The sequence below is a fragment of the Rhincodon typus genome, chromosome 12 (genome assembly GCF_021869965.1).
Source record: "Rhincodon typus isolate 14 chromosome 12, sRhiTyp1.1, whole genome shotgun sequence".
NCBI lineage: Eukaryota > Metazoa > Chordata > Chondrichthyes > Orectolobiformes > Rhincodontidae > Rhincodon > Rhincodon typus.
Genome location: NC_063343.1, coordinates 27,065,625 through 27,092,548, shown reverse-complemented (window position 1 = coordinate 27,092,548; position 26,924 = coordinate 27,065,625). Strand labels below are relative to the sequence as shown.

The 26,924-nt window shown below is 38.9% G+C and overlaps 1 protein-coding gene across 2 annotated transcripts in view; it reads left to right on the top strand.

The window, feature by feature from the left end:
• Positions 1 to 26,924, top strand: part of LOC109933961 (peroxisome proliferator-activated receptor gamma coactivator 1-alpha-like) — a 139,020-nt gene that overhangs the window by 104,959 nt on the left and 7,137 nt on the right. Inside the window, exons 2-8 of one of the 2 annotated variants that reach the window (XM_048604026.1) lie at positions 8,690 to 8,866; positions 14,435 to 14,626; positions 16,754 to 16,876; positions 18,209 to 19,565; positions 21,012 to 21,051; positions 21,254 to 21,327; positions 22,215 to 23,067. In XM_048604026.1, the coding sequence (XP_048459983.1) occupies positions 8,690 to 8,866; positions 14,435 to 14,626; positions 16,754 to 16,876; positions 18,209 to 19,565; positions 21,012 to 21,051; positions 21,254 to 21,327; positions 22,215 to 23,067 (2,816 nt within the window). The remainder of the gene's footprint in view (positions 1 to 8,689; positions 8,867 to 14,434; positions 14,627 to 16,753; positions 16,877 to 18,208; positions 19,566 to 21,011; positions 21,052 to 21,253; positions 21,328 to 22,214; positions 23,068 to 26,924) is intronic. The other variant, XM_048604027.1, reaches the window with a different exon arrangement.

Below are 26,924 nucleotides of genomic sequence, written 5' to 3'. Positions count from 1 at the left end.
GTGTTGAATTTGGTTCTCAGTGGCGAGATTGAAATAATGATGCATGCTGATGTGGAAGACTGGATTGTAAGGACCAGCACTGTGAAAATTGGTTTGCCTGCTCAATTTGGCAATGTCAATGCTCAGTTCTTCTGTGATAAAAATAAAGCATCATGTGCCATATTCAGTACCTTCAGCAATGGAAATTTGCATTTGCTGCCATGATGCCTGTGAGCAAGAAATAATGCTTGTGAGAGGATGCTCTTTGCCTTCACAGGCATGAATGCTGCCTTCTAATAATAAAACCAGGGTATATATATATATATATATATATATATATATAAATAACACTCCAAGATCATGGGACCCTATTGGGAATTGTTTGCTGGCTAGCCAATTGGATCATTCCAGTTTAATTAACTATCTACTGAACTGTTCAAGTATATAAATGTCAGTGTGATACTGGATTGGAACACTGCATATATGTTGAAATACTCTCTCAGTTGCTTTACACTCAAGCTTGTGGTGTAAAATAGGTCCCTTCACTTCAATTAAAATAAATGAATTGTAATGCAGAAGAGCTGCTCAATTACGAGAAATAAACCTACCTGGTATTCATAGTTCAATACAATGAAATACTCATTACAGTAATAAAAACACTGAAATGGTTGTGGGAAAAAAATATTTTTAGTGAACAATACAAAAAAACACACAAATGACCCTTATACAACATTGAGTTAAAGCTAAATCCTCACACTCAGAATAGCTGAATTGGAAACAAATGCTCTTATATTCAGGTTGACATCCAATTTAGAAAATCTGACAATTCTCATTTTGCCAATTTTATTGACTTAATCTATGTGAGTAAGAATTGTTTAATATTGGCAGGGAGTACCACTAGGTAATTTGTTGTTTTGGCGGCAATTATAGTTTTCATTTCACTGTAAAGCAGAAGCACAAAAGAAAAGTGAGTTAATGTCTTGCATTTTATTTGCTAATAACAAGTTCTTGCATCATACTGCTTTGCAGACTTTTATTGAATAGTATTTTACTTCAGGTCAGACCTGGGCTGATGACTTTAGTGAAGAGAAAGAGTTTGAATTATAAGCAGAGCATTTTACACCCAAGAGAATTAGTATAGAGGCTGTTGGCAAACATTGCAGTAAGCAGAAAGCAAGACTGCATTTATCTAGTACCTTCTATGACCTCAGAACAGCTCAAAGTGCTTTGAGCAGCCAGGAATGCGGCCAATTTGCACTTCACCAGTGGATCAGATCGAAGCTTTTCAGTCCTGCAACATCCTGGCATGAATGATGATGACCGAACTAAACAACAGGAGGAGAAAGTTCCACAGCTTTTCCCTATCATTAACTATGGGCGAACCCTCCATGTCACGACAAAAGGTAAGGCTGAATCATTTTCAGCCAGTGATATTGAGTTGACGATGCATCTCAGCATTGTCCTTTGAGCAAAAGAGCTGCCAATCTTCAGCCAATTCGATTCACTCCCTTGTGAACCTCACCAAGCTGTTCCAGGGCAGCTGCAAAACTGCCATCTACTAGACAATGTGGAAAAGTGTCCTAGGTATGTCCTTTCTAAGAATAGAACAATCCTTTATGGCCAATCATTCCCCACCTCCCACCTCATTAATCTCCTGTCAATCATTCACAAAGATGTGGGAGGTGTCATTGCTGGTACCATCTAGTGGCACTTATTAAAGCTTTGATCATAGATCATAGAATCCATTCGGTGTGGAAGCAGGCCCTTTGGCCCCACAAGTCCACATCCACCCTCAGAGCATCCCACCCAGACCCATCCCCCTATAACCCACCTAATCTATACATCCCTTGAATGTTACGGGCAATTTAGCATGACCAATCTACCCAGCCTGCACATCTTTGGACTGTGGGAGGAAACTGGAGCACCTGGAGGAAACCCACGCAAACATGGGGAGAATGTGCAAACTTCACACAGACAGTCGCCCGAGGGTGGAATTGAGCCTGGGTTCCTGGCGCTGTGAGGCAGCAGTGCTAACCACTGAGCCACTGTGCCACCCTCGTGCTTGACAGATTCCCAGACAGTAAAAATATCGAGGGTTCAAACTTGACAGAAGAACTGAACTTGAGGTTAAGTGGGAGTGACTGCCTTTGACATTGAGGCAGCATTTGACTGAGTGTGGCATAAACAAGCCCCAATGAAAATGGTGAGAAAAACATGCTACTTGTTTGAGTCACATCTAATACCAGGAAGGAGACATTGCTTCAAGAGTGTTTTGCATGAGAATATCCTACACTCAATCATCTTCAGCTTCTCTATCATGACCTCTCCTCCAACATAAGGTTGGAAATGGAGATTTTATTTTCTCCATTCACAGGACTCAGACATTGCTGGCTAGACAAGCATTTATTGTCCATCACTAATCCCTGGCGGGCAGTTAAGAATCAGCCACATTGCTGTGAAAGTAGAGTCACATGTTGGCCAGACCAGCTAAGGATTCTTCCAACATTTCAATTAATGAATAAGTCAATCCATCAGGCTGTTTTCACCTTCCACTCATTCAACTAAAAATCCAAATAAGAACACAGTTTAAGTTCCTGTGCATTAAAGTTATAGATGCCACACTTTTCATTCATAGCCATAGCTCTACCCCGAATGGGATTACTGCCAAACACCAAAGGTAAAAGTGGCCAGTGCTTGTGTTTCTCTGTTTTGTACCTTTTGTGTAGTAACTTTGCAAATCTTTTGATGCATATTCGAATTACATTGAGAAGCACTGGACCATTTAGATACCTGAATGGTAATTTTAGAGCTTTATATAATTCTTTTTTGAAAATCAAGCTTGATATGTTTAGAACAATGATTCTGAACCTTACAAAAGCAAGGATGTGACTATTTTAAGTTGGCTAGCTTAACTTGAGTAGCTCATGTCAGTGCATACAGTTACTTAAATGTATCTTCAAATGAATCATCTGGTTCTGTGTTAACGTAGCATCAATGCAGATCTGAGTTGGCTAAGCATTCCAAAATAACCAATTACATTTAATAATTGATGGTGAAATTGCTAACTAAGAATTTTTCAGTCTTCTATGGATTAGTGCCTGCTCACTAACTCAAGTGTCTCAGCATTTTTGCCATGTTTTCTACATGACTGAAATCTTGTGACTGTTAGTTTAAAGCACCAAATAAGCTGTTTATTACCAAGGTGAAATACTTGCATCTATTCAAATTTTGCTGAAAGCATTTGCGACATTAATGAGCCAATTACTGGAAAACATACTGTTAATAGCCAAACCCATGGATTTGAGGGACTGACTTGGCTCATTGCCGTACCACCAATTTGTCACAGAATAGCATGACACAGTCGTACTCACAGAATTATATTTTACGCACACTGGTCCAGATAATGCCGTCCCTGGGTAGATTCTGCAAAACTGGCAGAACAGATTCAGCAGAGGTGGTAGCACAGTGGTATGCAGTCAGAAAGGAGTTGCCCTGGCAGTTTTTGATGTTTACTGTGGACGCCATGAAATGTCATGACATCAAGTCAAACATGGGCAAGGAAACATCCTGCTAATTGTTATGTACCTTGCCCTCAGCTCATGAATCAGTATGTGTCCCTATCGGACACTTGAAAGAAGCACTGAGGATGGCAAGGGTGCAGACTGCACTCCAGGGTGGGAAGACCTCAATCTCCATCATCAAGTAGTGACAGCACCATTACTGACCGAGCAGATTGAGTCCAAAAGGGCATTGCTGCTAGACTGGATCTGCAGCAGTGGTGAAGAAAATAAGAAGAGGAGGAAAAAACATACTTGACATTTTTCTCACAAAGTTGTATGTCACAGATTCATCATCCATGACACTAGCAGTAAAAATGAGAATGTCTAATCTTCATTCATATTGATGATACATCCATCGTGTTGTTTGACTTTGTCATCTTGTTAAAAAAGATAGACTTCAAACGGATTTAACAGCTTAAGACTTAGCATCCATTAGATGCTGTGGGCCATCGGCAGCACCAGAACTATACACGAACAGAATCTACGACGTCATGGCCCGACATACCCCAACACTGCCATTACCATCATTTGAAGGATCAACCTCTCATTCAATGGAGAGTGGAGGAGGGCCTGTCAGGCATACCTAAAATGAGATGTCAACCTGGTGAAGCTACAAAACAGGACTACTTGTGAACCAAACAGCAGAAGCAACAAATATTAGTCAGGGCTAAGTGATTCCATAATCAACAGATTGTATATAAGCTCTGCAATCCTGTCATATCTCATCATGAATGGTGATGGACAATTAAACAACTAACAGAGAGAGGAGGCTTCACAAATATCTCCATCCACAATGATTGGGAAGCCCAATACATCAGTCCAAAAGAATTTGCAACAATCTTCAGCCAGAAGTGCTGAATAAATAATCTATCTCAGCCTCCTCTTGAGGTCCCCAGCTTCACGTCTATATTGTGTTGTTCACCTCAGGATGTTGCAAAGCACTTTGAAACAAAGGAAGTACTTTTGTAATGTAGTAACTGTTGTAACATAGGAAACAATCAGCAGTACTGTAAGTCTGAACACCATTAATTTGCTCTTAATGTGTCTTGCTGTCCTTCATTGTGCAGAATATAAAGTAGCAGCACTTCAATAAAAATGAACCTGGCTGACTCCCAACATAAGTACACCAAGAAAGTATTTTTGCTGCAACAATTGAAGACATTGGTGACCTTCTCTAGTAGTGAACTCTTGATGTTTAGATCAAAGGACTGTCGGCGCCAACTCTTTGCTAAAGCAATCCAAATCTAATTGCACTGTCCCAGGCTCCCATGTGCCCTGCTTCTATTCTTTAAAAATGCAATTGATTCTACCTCTCATGTTTCAACAGCCTATTGGTACCTCGTAGATGGCAGACAGGCTTTGGGTAGTCACATGCCTAGGAATTCTCAGCCTTTGATATACTGTTGAAGCCACAGTGTTTGTAATATCATTCCAGTTTGATACCTGGTCAGTTGTGAATTCAGCAATTGCTGTTCCATTGAATATCAAAGGGAGATTGGTAGATTCTGTCATGTTAGAGATGTTCATTGCTTGAAACTTGTGTAGTGTGAATGTCACTTGCCACGTAGCAGCGTGAGATTGAATATTTTTTCTGTCTTGCTGTATATGGACTCAGACTGCTTCAGTATCTGAAGAGTTATGAATGGTATGAACATTACCACTTCTGACCTAATGTTGGAGGAAAGGTCATTGATAAAGCGGCTGAAGATGGTTGGGCCAAGAACGTTACCCTGCCTGCAGTACTTCTGCAGCGATATCCTCGTACTGAGATAATTGGCCTCCAAAAGTCCTGTAATCTAACCTGTACTTTCGCCCAGATAGCTAGTGATTTCAGTTTTACCAGAACTTCTTGATACTAAGTTGGTTAACTGCTGCCTTAATGTAATGGGCTGTCATTGTCATCTCTTCATAGAGAATATTCAGTTCCTTTAAGAGGCATTGCTCTTAATTTCATATGCAGTTTAGAATTTATTTATTTTCTAATGTATATAAAACATTAAAAGTTGGTAATCAGCATTTAAAATTGCTAGAATGCAATTTGAGATAAAATTAAATTGGGAAGAAATTACACAAAGGTTAGAAAAAAATGAGATAAATTTCAGACACTGAATGATGTACTAGGAGTGCAGTGAAATCATAAAACAAAATATATATTTCTGATTTCTAGCCACATCTCCAGTGAGGATACTGGAATATATTTAAAAAAACAGTTGCGCATTTGCTGCAGCGGAAAGCAGTCACCTTGTGTTGCAGTGAAGGAAAGTGCTATCATTAGAACAGGGATTCAGTATTGAGAAACAGATGGGATTTTAAGTGCATTTACCTGTCAACAGCATCTAGTGTAAACCTGCAGTGTGACATCAAAATTGCTGCCAGACACTGGAAGGAAACTCGCTCAGATTGATTGTTCCTCCTCAGAACTACCAAAATGTGACTTTCAGCAACCATTTAAAATTGATTACCTCAGCACTGCACACTCTAGAAGACCTTCAAAGGACTGATTGGAAAAACTGAGTTAGACAAGTAAAATTAATTTAAATTGATTAGACCAGGCTTGAATATTTATTTATTTTATTTTTAAAAAAGAATCACTCAGCATACAGATCCTTCAAATAGGTGTGACTAGAATCTTTCCTTGAGGCTTTAATACAAGAGAGACCTTGTGATTAATAGCTTATTCAAAACAGCATGGTATGATATATGGCTATCTTTCCTATTGAAGTTCTTTGTCACTTAAAGATTATCTGCTGCACTTGTGAGGAGGGAATTCAATTTTATTATGATTGGAATTATACAAGGTAGTGTATTTTCTAAAATTTTATTTTGTTGTATCTTTAGCTGTTACATCAATCAACAAATAGCATTTAAGTACAGGTAAATATTTTAAAGCCGAGACAATAGTTCACATTAACATGGCGATCACTCAGTCAGAGCAAAAATTGTAATTAACCACAATAAATTGTCACCGATCATTTGCACCAATGGCATTGCATTGCAAAATTGTTTCAAACCCACTTTGAACTACCTTATCAAGCATTGTAGAATAAATCTAAATTGTCTTATTGCATTGTGCATTATTGCTGTTATTTAAGAAAGGTATCTAGAACTTGTGAGATAATAATGATACTGAATTTTATTGGTTTTTAAATTATAAAATCCTTTTGTCCTTCATTCGCTGGAAATCTGCCGATTCTAATTGCTCGGCTGAATAGTTTGTGTATCATTTTAATGCTGTTATGGACAGTCAGACTGCCACAAATTGAGTAGGTCCTTGGGCCCAGAAATTGGATCAGGCCCAAATTGGAGTGTGCTTTAGGCACTGAATACGCTAGAAGTGCTTATTAAGGCTGGCAGCATGATTAGAGGTGAGGAGATAGCAAATTGGAAGCCTAATGTAGTTTTTGGGCAGAATGATGACAGGAAATTGGGAGAAAATGAACAGAAGTCAGTAGAGGCCATAGTTTGAACATGGAGTGCTCCTGCCTCACATTAAGCTAAATTTTCCAAAGTTGGCCTCCAACAACTTGGTATTTCTGACAAGTCAATTTTTATATATAAGCCAATGAAAGTATTTAAAGGACATGATTTTCCTGGATTTTCATCACCGAGACAGGCAGTGGGAATCAAGAAAATTCACAGCTCAGCTTGCCAGTCTTGGGAGAAAGTACCCACAAAGGGATCCCAATGATCTTGGGAAAGAGTTCAGAGGTAGCCCTCGAGGCAACTGGATATCTCCATGAAACAGGCTGCCACATCGATGAGAGGTGGGGTGGGTGACCAATTAGGAATCTAACATAAGTCCTGGTGGGGTGGGTGACCAATTAGGAATCTAACATAAGTCCTGGTTGCAAGAATTTGTTCCAGTTGCAAAATGAACAGTGAAAACCAAGCTGTAACCCCCGTGCTCCCCAGACACTATTAATTCATCATGTCTCCAGGCTGGGCCATGATCCCCATCCATCGGGAATGTTTTCACCAGAGTTCCAGTGCTTCAACAGGGTAATGGGTGTTTGGGTTCTCAGCTACGTCTCTTTATGCATTCTTATCTGATAGCACAAATATCTGTTTCTCTATATGTTAAAGCATTGAATCCCCTGCCTGAATGACAGCTTTAATCTCTAAACTTCGCTGTCAATTTCACAATGTTTATTTATACAAGTTTTTACGAAGTTTCAAATGGTTAAAGTTTATGTTATTGATATTTTTAACGGGTCTGGATTATTGATATGTTTATTGACCTGTAATTTTAAAAAAAATGGGGTGTACTCTTTATATATTATGTTGAATGAAATTACATTTTACAAAGCTCTGTTTTACACATCATATTGTCACTTTAGGATTCCCTGTCTGTGTAGTGGGCCAATCTGAATAGAAGTGGTGTGGTTTGACTTGGGGGCATAAGGGACCATTTTAAAAGTGCTCTCTAGTCAACCTGACACAGGTCAGGCCCAATGTTTACTCTAGGCTGTCATCACGCGCAAATCAAAATGAAGTTGTTTATGAATTTTTTTTTAAAAATCTGTTTCCTGCCTGGAAAAATGGGCATCTTTAGATCAAATTTCACCCTCTTGATGTTAAACATAGTAACCATATAATTTTCTCATACTTTCTATAGTCTGTTGCATACTCTGCACATTATGAAATTAACATCGGCTGACATGGGAAACTGGGACGCTACCACTGCACCACTAGAGCCTCTATTTAGCACAAATTATATGCTTGCAAGTAAAGCATTAGTACCTATTGTTGCAAAGTGATTATCATAAAATTAAACTAGCTGATACATCTGTAAACTATGCTTGCAATAACTGAATTCTTATCAACCAAAGGCATATATTTGTCTCTTCTGGTCCTGGATTCACTTCATGTCACCTATCTTATTTGAGCCAATGTGCGGTAGTAATTCTACACAGTGCTTTACCATGCAGAATTCTTGAAAGTTTAACTGCACCTAATACGACAAGCATACAGTCAATGGGAAAAAAATAGTTAGTTCATACCCTTACTTTGCCATCAAATTTGCACTGTGTCACAGCAATCATCCATAAACTTATTACTGTATCTAGCCGTATTAAAAGGTTAATTTTATCTGGATTGTTCCTTCATTCTGAGGTTTATAGCAGACTAAGTCCAATTATTCTCTTTTGCAGTATGATTCAGTGGCTGGTGATGACCGTCTATATTCAGACTTTCCTGAAATTGACCTTTCCCAGCTGGATGTGAATGACCTTGATTCAGTTAGCTGCCTTAGTGAACTGCAGTGGGACAATGACCAAACAGAAATAACTTCCAGCCAGTATAATACAGAAGATTCTGAACTTTTTGAAGTAAGTATGCATTTCAGATCTTGTACTCAATTCTGCAAATGCTAAATAAGCTAAAACATGGTAGAAGTTAAACCTTTACATTCTTTTGGAGCTAAAATGTTTTATTATGCTAATCATTTCTATTTCTACGTATTCAGTGAAGGAAGGGGAAAACGAGAACGTTATGGTTTTTCAGGCTGTGCACTCTTATTTATTAACCCTGCTCTTGAAGACCATGCCACAGTAGTTCAATATAAATGAATACTATTAATGTAATAAACATTTTAAATGACGCACGATCATTCCAGAAAATATGTTTAAATATACATTTTAATAATATTAATTAAAATTCTGAGTTCCCCACTCCCCTGTATTACAAGTAATGAGGGCCTATGATCTTCAGTTAATCTAAGACATCAAGAATATCCTATGTAATCAGCCAGTTATCTTTATATTGAAGCTCAAAGACTGAGGTTGATTTCAGTGTTGGATTGAAAGTGGACTAGGTCAACAGCTTCCTGTCTGTTCTTTAGCTTATCTCTGCACTTGTAGGTAATTTGCTGGAAGTGAGGTGTGATATAGTAGTGGCACAAGTAGAGAAGAGGATTGATGCAATGGTACAACCTATTGAATCCTAGTCTTCCTTGAGATAAGCTCCTTGATGTGGATCATGTTTTGCACATTATTATGGATTAGACAGGGGTTCCTGACAAATATCTAAGGGCAGCCAAATTTGAGGAATGTATCACAGTTGACAGAGTTGCTGGCTTTCGTGAGGCTGAAAATGGCCATGTCCAGCAGTTGCTTTTGTACCTTGCACTTTATATGAACTTTCTGCATAGTGGAGCTCAGGTCTGTGGTGTCTCTGAGTTGGCAAAAACTGCACTGCAACTCTTAAAGGAGTTTCTGAGCCATTGGGAGGAGGCAGCTGGGAAGGAACCCTTCGATTATCTTCGCTGTGGAAGACAGTACGGAGACTCCTCCCGTAGTGACCCCAGTCATGGAATCATACAATTCCTACAGTGCAGAAAGAGGCTATTCGGCCCATTGAGTCTGCACCAAAGCACATCATAACCACACCCAGCCTCTTGAATCACTCCCCTTGAATAAGAATGATAAGGAACGCCTGAGATCCCTGGAATGAAGTGTTCTTCTCAATATGTAGCTGTTCAGGAGTTTACCTCTGCCATGTTTCATTATTTTGGCAGGGATTTTATTATTTTTCAGATGTTGAATGGCTTTTTCAGCCTCACTCATGATTGGGGTAGTGCTGAGACCCAACTGGACTGGATGTTGAGAAATGGAATTGGGATATTCAAGTCAAAGACAGAGTTTCAGTTGTTTGAAGAGTTTGTCAAAATGTTCCCTCTAGTGAGCACAGATTGCTCCCTGTCCATGAATGATCTTGGCTGTCAATAGGGTGAGAGCCTTGAGAACTTGGTGCTTTAGATCCTCTTTACTGTGCTAAAGAAAACACAGATGCTGTTGGTGCTCTTCAGGTTTTTGCATCTCCTGTAGTATTTCTGTCCCATATTTTTCTGTATGTCATAGATTTTATACTGAACTGCTGCCTTCAACTATGTATGATACTGTTGCTTTTCTCTTAAGTGGTGAAGTCTCTAATCTGTGAAAGCTCAACTGTTACTTTTGATTTTGAGTCCAGTACCTCTTTGTAGTTTTCATCTAATAAGTCAATATATCTCCTGGTAGAGACACCAATGATTGCTTGTTATGGCGGACTACAGTGTGCCGTGTCCAACCACCAGAAGCTACAGAGATTGATAGTAAGGTGCTGTGTGAGAAGGGCCATCTTGATGGGTTCATTGAGACCTTCAATATGAGTTTTATTGTGGCATTTTTCTGTTGCCTTCACTGTTTTTTGGGAGTGTATGAGTGCCAGCCTGATGGAGATGGTAGATTAAGTAAGTGTTGATCAGTACCTGTCATGGTACAAGTGATGTGAACATCTCTGTGGTCCCTTGCTCAAACACTGACATAGTGAACTAACTGCCAGTGTTTGGACCACAAGTGTTGCCTTGAGGTCTTGCCCTTGTCATAAATCACACTTTGTTCTGCCAGCAAAACAGGGTCATGCTCGAAACACTTTACTAGGAGAACCCTGTTGAAGTTTGCTCTCCCTATTCCTTCCTTGCCTGTCAAACCCTCCCAGGGATATGTCCTTCCTGACTTCTAACATACAGATCTCTGTGATGAATCACTTTATTGCCTGCTTTGATGCTTCTGTGTGTTCATTCAGAAACTGAGCAGCAGATCATTGTCAATTCCTTCTCTGAAGCTTTTGAAAAAATGGGTCTCTCATTAAATGCCCAGAAAAGTAAGGTCCTCTTCCAAATTGTTTGCACAAATATCACCTCTTCTAGGTAACAAAAGATGAATGGCAAGGTCCTGAAAAATATTGACCATTTCCCTAACCTTAGGAACCTCCTCATGACAGCGACAGACATAGACAACACAATTCATCATTGCCTTTGGTACACCAGCTCAGCACTTCAACCAACTGAGGAAGAAGTGTGTCAAGATCTAGGATCTCAAAGAGAAGTCTGTGCACGGCCATGGCAAGAGAGTCTTGGAAGGGCAACAGAAATACTTCAGCAATGAAACCGAGTGCAGAAATACTTCAGCGCTGTCGTTGAAGCATCACTCCTCAAGAGATCAAACATCCCTGCTGACTCAGGGGAGTCATCGGCTTGTGACCAACCAAAAGGAGATATTTTATTCAACAAAGCATCAAACATATTGAGAAACTTCATTGGGAACATGCAGAAGTGAAGTCAAGATGTTGGATAGAGCATACAAAGCTCCAAACACCTCATCAGTCTGACACCACCTGCCCCAGTTATGGCCCAATCTGCAGATTTTAACTTTGAATTGACTGAGCATTTCTGAATCCCTCAAACCGTAGTCGAAGCAAGCCATGCACAATTTCAAGGGACTGTCCAAAAATAAAAACCAGTGCCAGGAATATTTGGAAACTGCACAATATTAACAAAAGATTTTAAGTTGAGGAGCCTTCTCAAAACACAATTGGAGCTAACCATGCAAGATTCTAACTGTACAGTGAGTCCTTACAGGCATACTTGGTTGGAATTTATTCTATGCAACATGGGTCTTGCGTGCACGCTGAAGAGCCAACAAGAGTGCCATGACACCACCTTTGGGGAAGGCTCAGTGTATTAAGTTTATTTTAGGCACTTAAGTGGCCAGCAGTGGGCCTTGCTTGGGATCAAGGACTCTTGGGCCATGTGTCTGATTGAGGAAGGCTGTCAATCACTCAAAGTGATATCTACCAAAGACCAGGATCAGCAAGGGATCCGAAACCAAAGCTGAGTAAGGGGGTGGGGTGGGGGGTGGGGATCGAGGTGAATGTGCAAGAATGTCATCAGCAAAGTTAGGAGGTACCTTTCAGCAAGCCCCCACTTCCTGATGTCAAGCCCTTCCAACAAGCGCAGAGTCCTCTCCTCAGGAACCAAAAGGGTTTGCTTTCTTGGCTGTCCCATGTGCTGTCTCCCTCTTCTGTCATCAGCAGGTTGGCAGCATTAATTGGTAATACCCAGGAATGTTAATGGAGAAATCTGGTATCTTGACCGTCAGCATGATTCTGGGAGTGCAACTATTGTCAGCTTGTTGCTTGACTAGTCAGTGGGAAAGCTTACTCCACTTTAGCACCAGCTTCCAGCTGTCAGTGACCATGTCTTCACAGGGTTTTCTGAATTGGCTATATTCTATGTTGTCCCGATTCAGAACCTAGACTGTAGCTGACTGGTCCATCCAGTTTGTATCTTGTCTATTTTTGCAACAATAACTGAATGACTTGTTATAAAAACCATGAGACCATAACAAATAGGAACTGGAGTTGGCCATTTGGGCCCTTGAGCCTAATCTGACATTCCTTACATCCACTTTCTCAGCCTTGAATATACACAAGGACTCTCTTTCACAGCTCTCTGTGGCAAGGAGTTCCAAAGACACTGAACTCTCAGAGAAGAAATTCCTCCTCACCTCAATCTTAAATGGCACCCCTTTATTCTGAGACTATGCACTCTGGTCCTAGGGTCTTCCATGATGAAAAACATCCCCTAACATTTACCCTGTCAAACCTGTTAAGAATACTATAGTTTTCAATAAGATCACCTCTCATTCTTCTAATTTCCAGTGAGTATAAGAGTCCCGATCTGTTTAGCCTTTGTACATGAGACAATCCCTCCATACAAGGGATCATCCTCATGAACCTTCTCTGAGCTGTCTCAATTGAAATCGAATCTTTTCCTTAAATAAAGGGACCAGTACTCTCAGTTGTCCAGATGTGGTGTCACCAGCACCTTGTACAGTTGCAGTAAGACTTCCCTCCTCTCATACTCCAACCCCTTTGAAATAAGGGCCAACCTTCTATTAGCCTACCTGATTACCTGGTACACCTGTGTGCAAGCTTTCTGTGTTTAATGTGCAATTAATGCAATTTTTCTCCATTTAAATAATATTCTGTTCTTTTGTTCTTCCTTCCAAAATGAACAACTTTGTATTTACCGAAATTAAACTCCATTTGCCAACATTTTGTCCACATACTTAACCTATCAATATTTATTTGTAAACAGTTTGGATCCCTCTCAACCACCTTTCCACCTGTTTTTGTCTTGCCTGCAAATTTGACTACAGTACATTCACTTCCTTCCTCCAAGTCATTATTGTATATTGTAAACAGTTGCAGTTTCAGTACTGATCCATGTGGAACCCCAATGATTACAGGTCACCAGCCTAAAAAAAAACCCCTTTCCCCACTCGCTGTCTCCTGCCCATGAGCCAATTAGGCGAAGCAGTAAAGAGCCACCCACTGGAGTCACATATAGGCCAGAATGGATAGGGCTTCCTCTTGAAGGACAAGAAACCAATTGGGTTTTTGGATTTGATATTACTTTAGCTGGTGCTAATCTTTTAGCTTCAGATTCAAATTCCCAAACTGCTGCGAAATCATTCTCTGGTTAATTAGCCCAGGTCTCTATGTTACTAGGCAATTAAAGTACCCACCATGCTGAAACAGAGGAACTGCTCAGTATTGTCCTGAATACTGATGCTATAAAGAGCAATAGTAATGAAGTTTCTCACAGTTGTTTCCACTTATGAAAATAAATCAAAACCTATGTAATTGCCTTATACTTTGTAGCTCCTGTTCAGAAGTACAATCAGAGTAAAAATTGTTTGCTGTAGTACGCTTTTCACCTCGCGTGTCTTCTGAATTTTGGCCTTACAGTTGATTGCGCAAATTCTTTATGCTTTGTGCTGTTAGCAGCTGCCGAAGTGATTTTTGTTGAACACATCCTTATTACAGTTATTTTCAATCTCCATTAATGTATTTATAATATATGGAAAGATAGCTGTAAAAAATTGTGGGTTTCCAAATGCAAATCTCAGACATTCGGCCAGATAATAGAAACACATTTATCTGTGTTGCTTGGTTTATACAGCATGGATTAAAATTAAATGTAAAATTCTACGTTCCTCATAGTTAGTAAATTAAGCGTTGTGCAACTGTGCCAGATCCCGTTTTCTAATCCCTTTGCTTCAATATTGTAGATCATAGAGGAAGAAAATGAGGCCTTGCTGGCTGCTCTCACTGAGACACTGGACGACATCCAAGTAGATGATGTGAGCCTGTCTGCGTTCAAGGAACTTGCAGATGGAGTTGTGACTGATTCGTTGGAAACTGCCTCATTATCAACACCAGATGGCAGTCCTTCCACCACACAGGCTGATGAACCATCTCTAGTAAGAATCCTTCCTACTGTTTAAAAGGAATTGGATGAGCCTCTGGGTACCCGCTGCATGGGTATAATGTAGGCAAAATAAGGTCTGAATTTTTTTAATTTTCAGGTTTAAAAATAGTAAAATAAGTTTTTTTTTTCATTTCCTGTTAAGTTGCATGTACCATTAATAATAATTATTAAATAGGTTACTGAAATCAAAATGCATGAATAGGTTAAGATATGATATATATTACCATTAATTTAAAAATGTTACAAACAAATGCAGAATTTTCATTGATCAGACTTTCAATAGGCAAACTTGTTCTGTTTCCCCAGCTAATATGAATTTGGATTCAGATGGTCAGCTTTCTATTCAGCCACATTCATCTACTCCATTCCCTCCACTGACAACTATGCCCTCTCCTTCAGAGAAAGGGAGAAGTAGTTTAGTTGGGCTCCTTCCACAGGACTTTCAAGCTCACTGCTATTGCACATTTGACGGGAAGGTTATTACAAAATACAACTTTGCCAATCTGGGAGTAGATGCAAATGTGGAATTTGAAATAATATAAACAGATCAGCTATGATCTTATTGAATGGCAGAGCAGGCTCAGGGATGAAATGGCCTCCTGCTGTACCTATTTTGGATTTGTTGGAAGGTCATTTTCATTTGCCCCAAACTCTTCATCTTCCCCCTCTCTCTGTATCCTGGTGTTTTAATTGAATATTAGTATATAAGCCAGAAATAGAACAGAACATAACTCAATTAATTCAAGTGTACTGTTACAAAGGGTTTAGTAGATTGAAACAAGTATAAAATCACTTCACATGGCTAATCACATCAATCCTTTCATTATAACATTTAACTGTAAAGTCTCTATGATATATTTGACCATCAAAGATTCATGTACATTTTATTTATATTATGCCATCCACAGCTTTGTTCTAGTTTTTATTTTAATTGGATAAGGAGGCAATGGCCTATTATCACTAGGCTATTAATCCAGTGATGTAGCTTCAAATCCTGTCATAGCAGATAGTGGAATTTGAATTCAATACAAATCTGGAATTATAAGTCTAATGATGACTATGAAACCATTGTCAACTGTCAGGAAAAACCCATTTGGTTTGCTAATATTTCTTCAAGAAGGAAACTGCTGTCCTTACCTGGTCTGGCCAATGTGTGACTCCAGATCCACAGCAATGTGGTTGATTCTTAATTGTTGTCTGAGGAAATTCTGTGGGAATTGGACTGGCCTAGTCAATAGCACCGACATCCTGTGAATAAATTAAGAAAAGAAAAATGAGACTGTTCAGCTTTATTTCATTTGGGTGATTTTTTCTGCCAACACTGTTAAACCAGAAGCAGCTCTTGTATAAAAGCAAGACTTTTTGTTTTTGTTTTCTGAGTAAATTTTTTGCCTATTTTCTTTTAAAAATGGTTCATGAAAAAGAAAGTCGGAATTTTCAAAGGATGCCAAAAGTAGTAAATGTTTGGACATAATAAAAAATGCTGGAAAAACTCAGCAGGTCAGGCAGCCTCTGTGTGGAGGTTCCAAATTAACATTTTAGTTTGATAATCCTTCAGACCAGTTCTAATGCTGAGTTTTTCCAGCATTTTTTGTTCTTGTTTCAGATTTCCTGCATCCGCAGTATTTGCTTTTGAAATACTTGGGCATATTGGCTGTGGAATAGGCTAATCAGAGGATTCAGGTGATTCCATTAATTATGTCAATGCATGAGCAGTTTATAATCTGTCATCTGAAACGTGAGATTAGATTATAGTTTTTTTTTAATATGTTGCTCCCTGGTGTCTACTATTATTTATAATACATACTGTTTCAATTTCATTCTGTTTTTGGTCAGCTTTTGTGTCATCAGCAGCTGTCAGGACACTCACCAACTGTCAGTGTATTCCATGTCTTTGATGTGCTTTGACACTCATGCGAGTGGATTGGCGATTATGCCATCATTACTGCAGATTTATTAAGACCCAGTCTGCAGTCAATCTCTGTCCAATATATGTTATAAAGATCTAACACTAAGAAAGTAGAAATTCTATAATATACATTTCTATTACAGTTTTTGTTTATAAATGAAATTTGTGTTAAACTTGTGATGTAATATTTTGACATATACTTTTTGATAGTTAAGGAAACTCCTTCTGGCTCCACAAAATGTCCAGTTAAACTATGAGCGACAAAAGGGAACCAATACAACGCAAAACGCGTCCAGTAATCACAAGTCAAAAGCACATCGCCCTTCTATCAAGGTATTATTCACTTACAGAACATTGCATGTATCTTTGCTTTTTGCAGATATAGCTAGTTTTTGGTTTGTATTATTTAATTATTATTTATGTCTTTTTCTGAGTTACATGAAATATTACTGAACTAATGTAATGGATTTTGAATGCTTTCTCTCAGTTTCGATCCTGGTAGGATGTTTTTAGCACTAATTTAACTCACACTTTAAGGAGCGGTGAATCACAAATGTGACTCCAGTAGAGAAATATTTAACTGGAGGAAAAAGATACAAAGTTTCCTTTGATGTCTCAGTTGATTCACATATTGTCTAATTGATATTTTGCAGAGTTGCAAACATCCAGAAGCCTCCAGCTTTAATTTCTGGTCTGATTGCAGCCAGGACAATGATATTGATACCATATCAGTGGGTTAGGGAGGGGAAAAGTCTGCTAAAATTCAGTTGGACAGCATACCCTTGTTGGATTGTTATGAAGGTGTGGACATTGGGTGTGAAGACCCCACGGACAGAATTTTATGGTCTGCAGCCAGCAGCTTAGCAGATGTGTTGGGGGGTGATTTCCACCTGAGGTTGTGACCCACTCACCTGAACTGATGGTCCCAAAATGGCTAATTATTGGTTGTTTCCTTGCCCAGCCTCAATTCTGAGATTGACAGTAAGGGTTCAAGGACAGCAGGGACTCCTGGCTGGTTAACCTGCTGGAATCTCAAACAGGACATTAAGGGGGTGGTGAAGTGCTTACCTCACGGGCCCTCCTTCCACTACGACTGCTTCAAAGGCCAGCCCCCATTGTGTGCTCGCTCCTCCCCCCCAAACACTTAACCTGGCCCATAGAGTCAAAGATTTCAAATCTGAGGACTCCTTGTTGAGTCACAGTCTTGGCTTCTACTACCAGTGGCACTGCCGAGAATACAGGGCAGCTGACCAATTTGATTAGCTGGCAGCTGAGGGAAGTCTTCTGCACAAGTGAGGGATGGAACTCCAGACTGCAACCACCAAATAAAATTTATAATATTATCACTATAAGCATATAGTGAATAAATAACATTGGTATCATGCTGTCACCCACTATGTCTTCAGATGGCAGAACAAAATGTCTTGCCTATGAGGAAATAGCATGTAGAGTCTCCATGGCCATATAGAAGAGGTACTAAATGTCTTTAGATGAAAATTTGCTAGTTATTGTTATTGTAATGTATTATTGTTTATGAATTACTAAGATGAAGAGAGGTGAAAACTTTATTGGAAAAACGAAGTGTGTAAAGATTCAGTTTTAATGAATTGATCTGCTTGGCCTTTACTGTACTCTGATCCTCTCTTTGTTTTGTTTAATAAAAAGGTTGAAGGCCCACAGGGCAGTAAGCCGCACAGCATCTGTCAACGTCAGCATCGAACATTCACAGAGTTACACAAGCACCTGACATCAACTACCTGTCCTTCCCTGTTTAAAACAGATGATTCCATACTCACTAAAAAAGACCAAAGCAGTCCAGTGTGGACTTCACAGTATCACCAGTCACATCACCCGCAAGGTGAGAGTGAGGATGATGGTGATGTTGATGACGATTGTGTTAATGATGGTGCTAACAAAGAATTGGATTGCTTCAATGATGGGAATGGGGAACACAAACAAGGACAAAACATTCTACAAAATGGCACATCTTGCTTTGCAGCCAATAAGTCCGAAGATGTGGTGGCATCAGCAAAAGGCAGTTGGACTAAAAGCTCTCAGTTTACCACGGAAGCAGAATTGCGTTCAGTAATTGAGCTTATCAAGTACATGCACACATATTGTCTTCCACCTAGGAAATATCTGGTAGACATGACTGAACAGAGTGGTAGCTGCAATGCTAATTGTAAAAAGCTAAACAGTGACTGCTCTCTGCAGGAGCTTATAAAACCCAGCGTAGACAATCAAAAACTCTCAAATTCCTTAAAGTCAAATGTCAGTCCAGGGCTTGGAAGGAACACTCCAGATATTCGCAAATGGAATATAAGAGAGCTTTCCAAGAGTTCCATTCTAAGGGAGCTATTGGAAAGTAATATTGCTCTAGACGTGAGCAAACCTTATAGACTTCATAATCCTTTGTATCCTGTTTACACTCACTCACCTAGTAAAGTTGAGGCTGTTCTACCTCTGGTAGTGCCCCAGAATGAATGTGATCGTACCATCAAATGTACGCTGGAAAAGCACAGAAAGAAATGCAGTAAGAGCAGGGCTGCTAAAACAGGGGGCACAGCAAGGAAACAAGGAAATACATGCCTTGCGGTTCGACGCTCATTGAGATTGAACCCTCAGGCTAATGAGGTCCTGAACTACGATTTAGAGTCAGCTTCAGGTGGAAGTTTGACTAGAGTAGATTTGAAGAGAACTCTAAAGGAGTCTGGGTCTGTGAATGTGCAGACGATGTTCAATGAGGAAGAGAAGGAGCAGGTAGTAGAAATTGAGATAGATCATTCTGGACAACAACTCTGTGACAGTGGTGCAAGCATTGTACTAGATGACCAGCGGCATCTACAATCCTGTAATCAAGTGCGATGGACTGAGGAGAACAACAATGAAGAAAGTTCGTTTATTCCTGACCTTTCCATGGTTCCATGCTCTAATATAGTTGAGGACCACCAAGCCTTCACTGCACAGGACTTCCCATTATATGAAATCAAGATGCAAGAAACCAGGACTAGCAGAAAGCTAGGTAATCCTGTTTAGCCTATCTGCTTAATTCTTTGCAATAATTATACAAAACTATGCCCCTGAGCCTCTTTCAAAGCTTATTATAACATGACTGCAGTCTTTTGGAAAATTACGTTCATTTTCATTAACACAAAGTTTAACTCCTATAACCATTTCTCAGGTCTGTTTATTCTTACTATTGTATTACATTCTGAGGAGAGAATTTTCTGCTGGTTGCTTGTTACAATGATCTGATTTGCTTTTTCACTCTCGTTCTGTAGTGAGAATACCAAGAAATAGCATCTTCTTTCAAAATGTTAATTTACTTCAACTCTTTAATACTTAACTGGAATAGCTAAGGTTATTTTTAAATATTCTCCGGCATCGGCAGTTCCTACTATCTCTATTTTTAAATAAGCTGTTTTATGTTGATGCTGTAATTTAAAAAAAAACACAGTATATCAGTACTGGATGTTTTAACTACATTTTACATCTCACACCTATTTCTGTGTAGGAACATCTTGAAGATGAGCCTTCTATCCATCCCCAGGTTCCTGTGATTCCCTGATTGAAATTCTTCCAGTACTGGCTTTCAACCTTGAATTTTTTTTCCCTCCATTATGTTGCTTGAAATTGATGAAGTACCAACTGATAATTACCAATTTCAGTAGAACAGTTTAAAACCCTATTCCTGTTTGTCTGTTAAAGAAATAGTTAGCTAAATATAGAGTATGAAATGCAGTGTTGTGGAGCAATCAGAGAAGTAATCAGGGCAAAGTACCAAACAGGACATAAAGATATGGTAGCCATTTTAAGTGGTGTGGGTAGAAAACCCTAAATCTTTCCATTTGCCTATTCATGCATTGGCAGAAAGTGATGAGTAAGCAGCAACTTTAGGTATCTCCAATTTTAAAATCACAAAGCGGCATCAAAATAAACTATTCTTGATCATATGTTATAAGCTATGTGGTTAGGAAGTGCCACTTTCCAGAGGTAAATTAGAGTGCAAGTTTTACAGAACCGTAGTTTGATCAACGTGATGTATTTATGTACTAGGACAAAGTCTCCTACTTAAAAGGGACCATTTTAAGTTAGATTACTTTTTTCCAATAAAAATTTGATCATAATCGTCCTTCAAAAATTACTTATTCTATTCAACTGAGAAATAATTTGGATCTGTAATTCTTTTGTTACAAATGAATGATTCCAATTGGTGCATATTCTCATTTCTATCCAAGTTCAATATCTTGTCTTCATTCTGTCTTAAAATCTTACCAATTTCCTTTTTATTATTGTGTATTTTTATTTTTATTAAAGCTTGCATTTTAATTATGATCTGATATAAAACTTTGAGGTTGAAAATTATCATCTATAAAGTCTTAATTCTCTATACCAAATAGTCAAATGATTTACAAAATAGCAACAGGTTACACTATAATTGACATTTTTTAAACATTTATTTTTGCAGCCAAACCTACAAGCTTGTTACTGAGTCCAGAGTCTGAAAGGTAGGTGATACTCAGTATGGTGTTAGGATTCAGCAGATGCAAAACCCAATCTGGCTTTTACAGTTTGAATTCTTTTATTAGAATCCCATCATTTCCAAACCAGTGCTTGGCTGTGTAATTTCAAGATCTGGTGTTTAGCATTTTTAATATGTCATTTTAAGTATTATTATAGTTTCATTGATCTTATTTTTCCTATTTTCAGTGACTCCAAAGATTCCCCTCTTGAGAGCAAACCCTTTGAACAAGCTCTGAGTGTAGAACTGTGTGGAACTGCTGGTAAGGATATAGTCTTATAACTGACACCATTACTATTCAGATAAGAACCTGTTTGTCTCAGACTGGTTCAGGACAGAGAAGAATTTTATAAAAGATTGAAATTTCTTCAATGACACTTGTTTTCAGCCAAACCAAATGTATTGTCCAGGCATCTTTAAAGATAAAACAAATTAAAGACAAGAGAAGAACCAATCTTTAATATTCACAAGAAATACATGTTTGTTTGGAAATATTGTCACTTTTTTGCATTCTTCTCATTACTCCATACACCTGTTGAAGAGGTTTTATGCTGACACAGATAACTTCAGAAATTTCTGGCTTCATTTCAATACCCGTCTCACCTTTACAGAGAAAAAGACAACAAAAACGTTGAGTCAGTCTTACAGTACGCTTTTCATAGTTTTGAGGTCTGTAATGCATTTGTGCTGTCAGCAGAATGCTAGCAAGTAGACTGCATCTACTTTATCGGTAGACACAAGCAGAATATTAAACGTTATAAGTGAAGTCGCCAGCTCACTCTGGCTCTGGGCTTTTACATGTTTTTTTATGACATTGAGTCAATATGAATGAGATAATTTAGATGCATTTCTGATGTGCTTTCAAATGTGAGAAGCATATTCCAGAGGTGCATTGGGGAATACTGTGAAAGTGCATAGCCATGAAGTTGTATTCAACTTGATGTAGCAATGTAGAAAAAAAAAAGATTTTTTTTGTCTGTTCCCCATATTTTACTTCAGAGCATTATACAGTGTGGTGGTTGTGTGCTAAAGAATTTCAAGCACCTAGATGCTGTATTGATGGAATGAAACACTTTCCTTTATGCCACACAAAATAATGACAATTATTTTATATTAACGAGTACCAATGTTAGATTTTTTGTTCTCTAGGACTTACACCTCCAACTACTCCACCACACAAAACAACTCGCGATGATCCTTTCAAGACATCAATAAAGACTGAATCATCTGTTGACAACAGAATTAACCAATTACCATCAAAAGATCATTGGAGTTCTTTGTCAAAAAGTCTTGTTAATAAACACCCAGAGCAAACTGAACTGTACGCTTATCTTAGCAAAGCCACAGTTACCCCCATTCAAATAGAAGGCAAAAAAGTTAAAAGGTCATACACTAGATGCTTTGGTGATCATGATTACTGCCAATTGTATAGGTCAGAGACTGAAACTGAAAGAAATATTTTGAGACTTTATGAACTTCCAAACTCCAATGGTCAACAGAATGTAAAGGAAAAACATGACAATTATTCACTTTACAATGAAAAGAGACAGAAGATGTCTCCCATTCCAAACCATGGACTTAATTGTGAGAAAGTAGAGATGAGCAAAGAGCTTCCAGTTCAAAGCAGCAATAAGAAATCAATGAAAGACCAAGAGATAAGAGCCAAATTATTCAAGCACTTTGGTTATCCAAAAGAAGCCATCACTGATGAGGAGAAGCAGCATATGCTTGAAGACACTGAATGTGATCTTAAGAAACGCTGCTGTTATTCAGATATAAAGCTACAAACTTGGGTGAAGGAGCCTGACACCAGTTCTAGGGCTTTGTCACCAACCATTGCCTTGCATAAACAATCCAAGTCACTGCCAAAGGACCCTTTGCATCCTCAAGAGCATCAATTAGACAGGGAACGAACAAAGACCTACACTAACCAACAGCGCAAAGCATCATTTGGATCTTCACGCACACAATCCAGGTTTGCAGTGAAAAGGGAATCTGCCAGGTAGGATATTCAAAGTATGAACTTGGAAAAACATAAGACCACAAAGTTTGGACCAAGAACAGGTCATTTAGTTCATCAAGTATACAACATCATAGCATTGTTGACCCCTCCACCCCAACCTACCAGTTGATCTCCTACTTTGAAAAGTACTGTTCCATTCCACCCACACTTAAAAGGAAATCAAATCATACTGTTGACATTTGTGATAAAATTAAGCCACTAGTGCAAAAGATCCAAACTTCCCTGGAAATCGGTTTGACACATCCATCATTCTATGGGCTTGGTGTGGTTGTTGCAGAGATGTGGTTGGTGGGTGGGTGGGAAAGGGAATGGGTTTGAGGGGAAGGGTAGTTTTCTTGAATCTTTGATTTCAATTAAGTCTCATCTCCAGACTCTCACTCCCCAGATTCTCTTTCTTCCCTAGTTCTCAATATCTCTCTGTCCTTTAATACCAAGTCCATGATTAATCTTTTCAACTGACCTGAACCCATTCCCCTAATCACTGGTCAGTGTACACCCTGAGCTTGCAGCCCTGTCTCTGCTTTGCCCCTTGCTGTTCTCCAGATATCTAGCAGCTAGCTGGCCCTGCATCCAGGCACCCCTTAGCTTAGACTGACTCTCTGATTGTAAGAGGGTAACGTTGCAAAGCCAAAGCCACTTTGTGGTCGCAGCTGGTGAAATCAGGAAGAGTGGTAATGTCCATTGCAGGAGGAAATCTACAGCAGCACAGAGTTTTCCCAGCTGCCAGCAGTTGTACCTGGGAAATCCACAACACATTTTGTGAGACATCTGAGTATTCCAAATGGGTTACTACTCTATACCCATATTGTAAAGTCACAATCTACGTCAATATGTGATAGACATTGAGTTTTGTGTTTGCCACTTGTTACTAATTTGTCATTTGGAAATAACATTCCAGTGTTTGCATGAGAGATATGAACAAATACATATTGGCTATTTGTTTATGGAATTTTACAGCATAGAGAGCATTAAACCAACAATGTCTGCCTCAGCTCTCAGGTGCCATCCACAACTACATTCCTACTCTTCATCTATACTTTTTATATCCTTTTTTATTTTGGTATTGCATGTAACTACTCTTCCATAAGCTGTTATTGATCCTGTTTCCATCATTCTTTTAGGTAGGGCTTCCCATACTTAGCCACTTTTTCTTTACAGTAACATATGCTTCCTTGCTATTGCTGATAATAAATTTATGCCCTGCTATTAAGTCACCAACTCATGAAAAATGTTTCTCCCTAATTAAACACTTGTAATACATTTTCTTCATCCTAATGCTCCATTCTAGCCTTTAGAGCTGAAGATTTCACAATCCTGTTGTAACCTTTGATTCAGAAAACAGGTGTGCAAAACTTAAAAGGAAACTTTTTAAAAAGTTGCCTGTCTTCTAAACACCAACATGTTTAGGTATGTAATTATACACTATTGGAACTGTGAGGCTTGAACCTGGATTTTTGGGCTTAGAAGTAGGGACATTACCACTGTGCCATAGGACTCTTAAAAAAGTGGGTGCTTGAGCTCCATTAATATTAATTATTTGTTTAAAAATCTTCAGCAAAAGAATTGGAGCCTGAATTGAATTTGACATAATAACTGAATAGTGTTGTAGAGTTGGCATCAGCAGTTAGTACAATGTATTTTATTTGTGGAAAATATGTTTCTCGATCATCAAATAATCATATCCAACTCAACCAAGTATGGCAACTTATTTTTCTATGGTTTGTATGGCCAGACTTTATTATTCTAAGGCTCTCTTTGTCCTGATGCTTCTGAAATAAGCCCCATCTTCAGCTCCCACTTTGGATTTTTCTTGTGCAAAGTCAGAGGAAAGTGAAACAGAAAGCTGACCTCAGCCCCAAGCACACCCCACCTCTGGAAACACTGAGCTAGGCCTGTCGATCCAGGGAATCATGGAATAATGTTAACAAGTGGGTGTTGCAATAAGGAAAATAATTGGTGCTACTGTCTTTTCCGGGTGTCTAGTTCTTTCCACTCTCATGATCCATGTTCTCAGCCTCTCATCATCGTCTGTTCTGTTCTTAGTTTCTGTAAGGCAGAGACATTCTATGCTGCTGGATAATCCAAGCTGTTAGTGTTTATTCACTTGCTGGTAGTCTGCACATTTGGTCTTGCTCATTCTTCTGTCTCTGAAACTCTTCACCATGACTACTTTCTGACATTTGGTAGTTGATCTCTCTAAATTGCATTTGATTTATTGATTTTTGAAAATAATCATGATGGTAATTACTTACATGTAATTTGACATTTTATTTGGCTCATTAGTTTTATTGCTATTAACACAGGAAATGCTTTTCATATGGACTCATAAACTTTTTATTCAGTTCCAGCTGACTGCCATTCTAACATTCACCTTACTTCGATTGAAGCCTGACTTTGATGCATCAAATCATAAGTGAAGTTTTATTGCATTAAAGAGTTTGAATCAGTCATTACCATACACAAAAGAAAAGTAGTTCATATTCCCATTTTTCTTATTATGCCATTTGTCAAACTTCTGTGGTGTTGCACATAGGGGAGTAAGACTTGATGCAAAGTTCATGTTAGAGTAGCAGGCATGCACAGCATTGAACCAAGGTCAGTGATGAGAATACAGTTAGGAGGGGAAGAGATGGAGGAGACAAGGGGAGAGGTGGAAGGCAGAGAAGAAAATCTGAGACATGTGAGTAAGAGACATGATGGAGGAGCATGGGTTAGAGAAATAAGGAACCATAAATTAGAGACTGTTGGTGTTATGGAAATGCAGAAGACAGAGAATGGTGAAATAAAAGTGTTTAGTGAATGCCAAAGGAGTGTAGCAGACACAACAAAGAAATGGAGAGGGAAGACAGCGTAGACTGGAAAATCTAGTCACAGTGGGAGAAGTTGGAATGAAGAGTGTGAAGTTATATATTATATGCATGTTTTTCAGGAGGTGGTGAAAGTCATGCAGCTAAAATTATGTGTAACCCTGCAGGTATGGGGTGATGAAATGCGATGGTTATGACCAAATCAAATCTCAAAATTGATGGCATCAGGGAATATTTAGACTCTGCCTCAGCTGTCCTGTTTGAGTATTCGCGTCTGTTTTCTTATTCTGGAAGAGAAATTAGTGGACAGCCTAACTGGTGCCTCTGAGGCAGTAGTGCCACTGATGAAATTGAAATTAACCTTGTGTTACAACAATTTGTGGTTGTAAATACATAAAACAGGATCAGCTGAAAATATAACCAGTCTAAATATTTAACACAAAACAAAAATTGGCATCAGTTGAATTAGACAAACTTTTTAATGCATTTTGAAATAACTGTTGTGAGCTACCTATTATTTTTAACCTTCTACACATGTTAAAAAAAAAACCTGACTTGAATGTGTTGATAAGCTTTTATGTTACAAAATTTATTAAATAACCAATTCCAGACTTCACAACATTCTATTTTTTTCTTCTTTCCTTCTTTCTCCCTTTCAAAGGCTGTGACTCCCAATAGGATAGTGTCCTAAGGGTGCTGATGACCTTATAACATCTGATCAAATCATTTGCACAACCTTTTGTGTAAGCTAAGATGGTGGCTGTTGTCAGGTTACTCAACCATAATGACCATTATAATGAAAGTTGACTGTACCCTCACCTGCTATCGGAACACGTACACACTTTGCACTAAGGCTCGAGAAGGAGAGGAAGCTCTTCAACCAACCCTCCTCCCCCCGCCCCCCACAAACTCCTCATCGCCCTCCCAAATCCCTGGCAGTAAGGGAGCTGAAGTAAAATGTAATAGTCAGTTAATGCTGTGACTGTCATCGGCTCCAAGTCGTGCATCAAACCCAATTGCCTTTGTGTC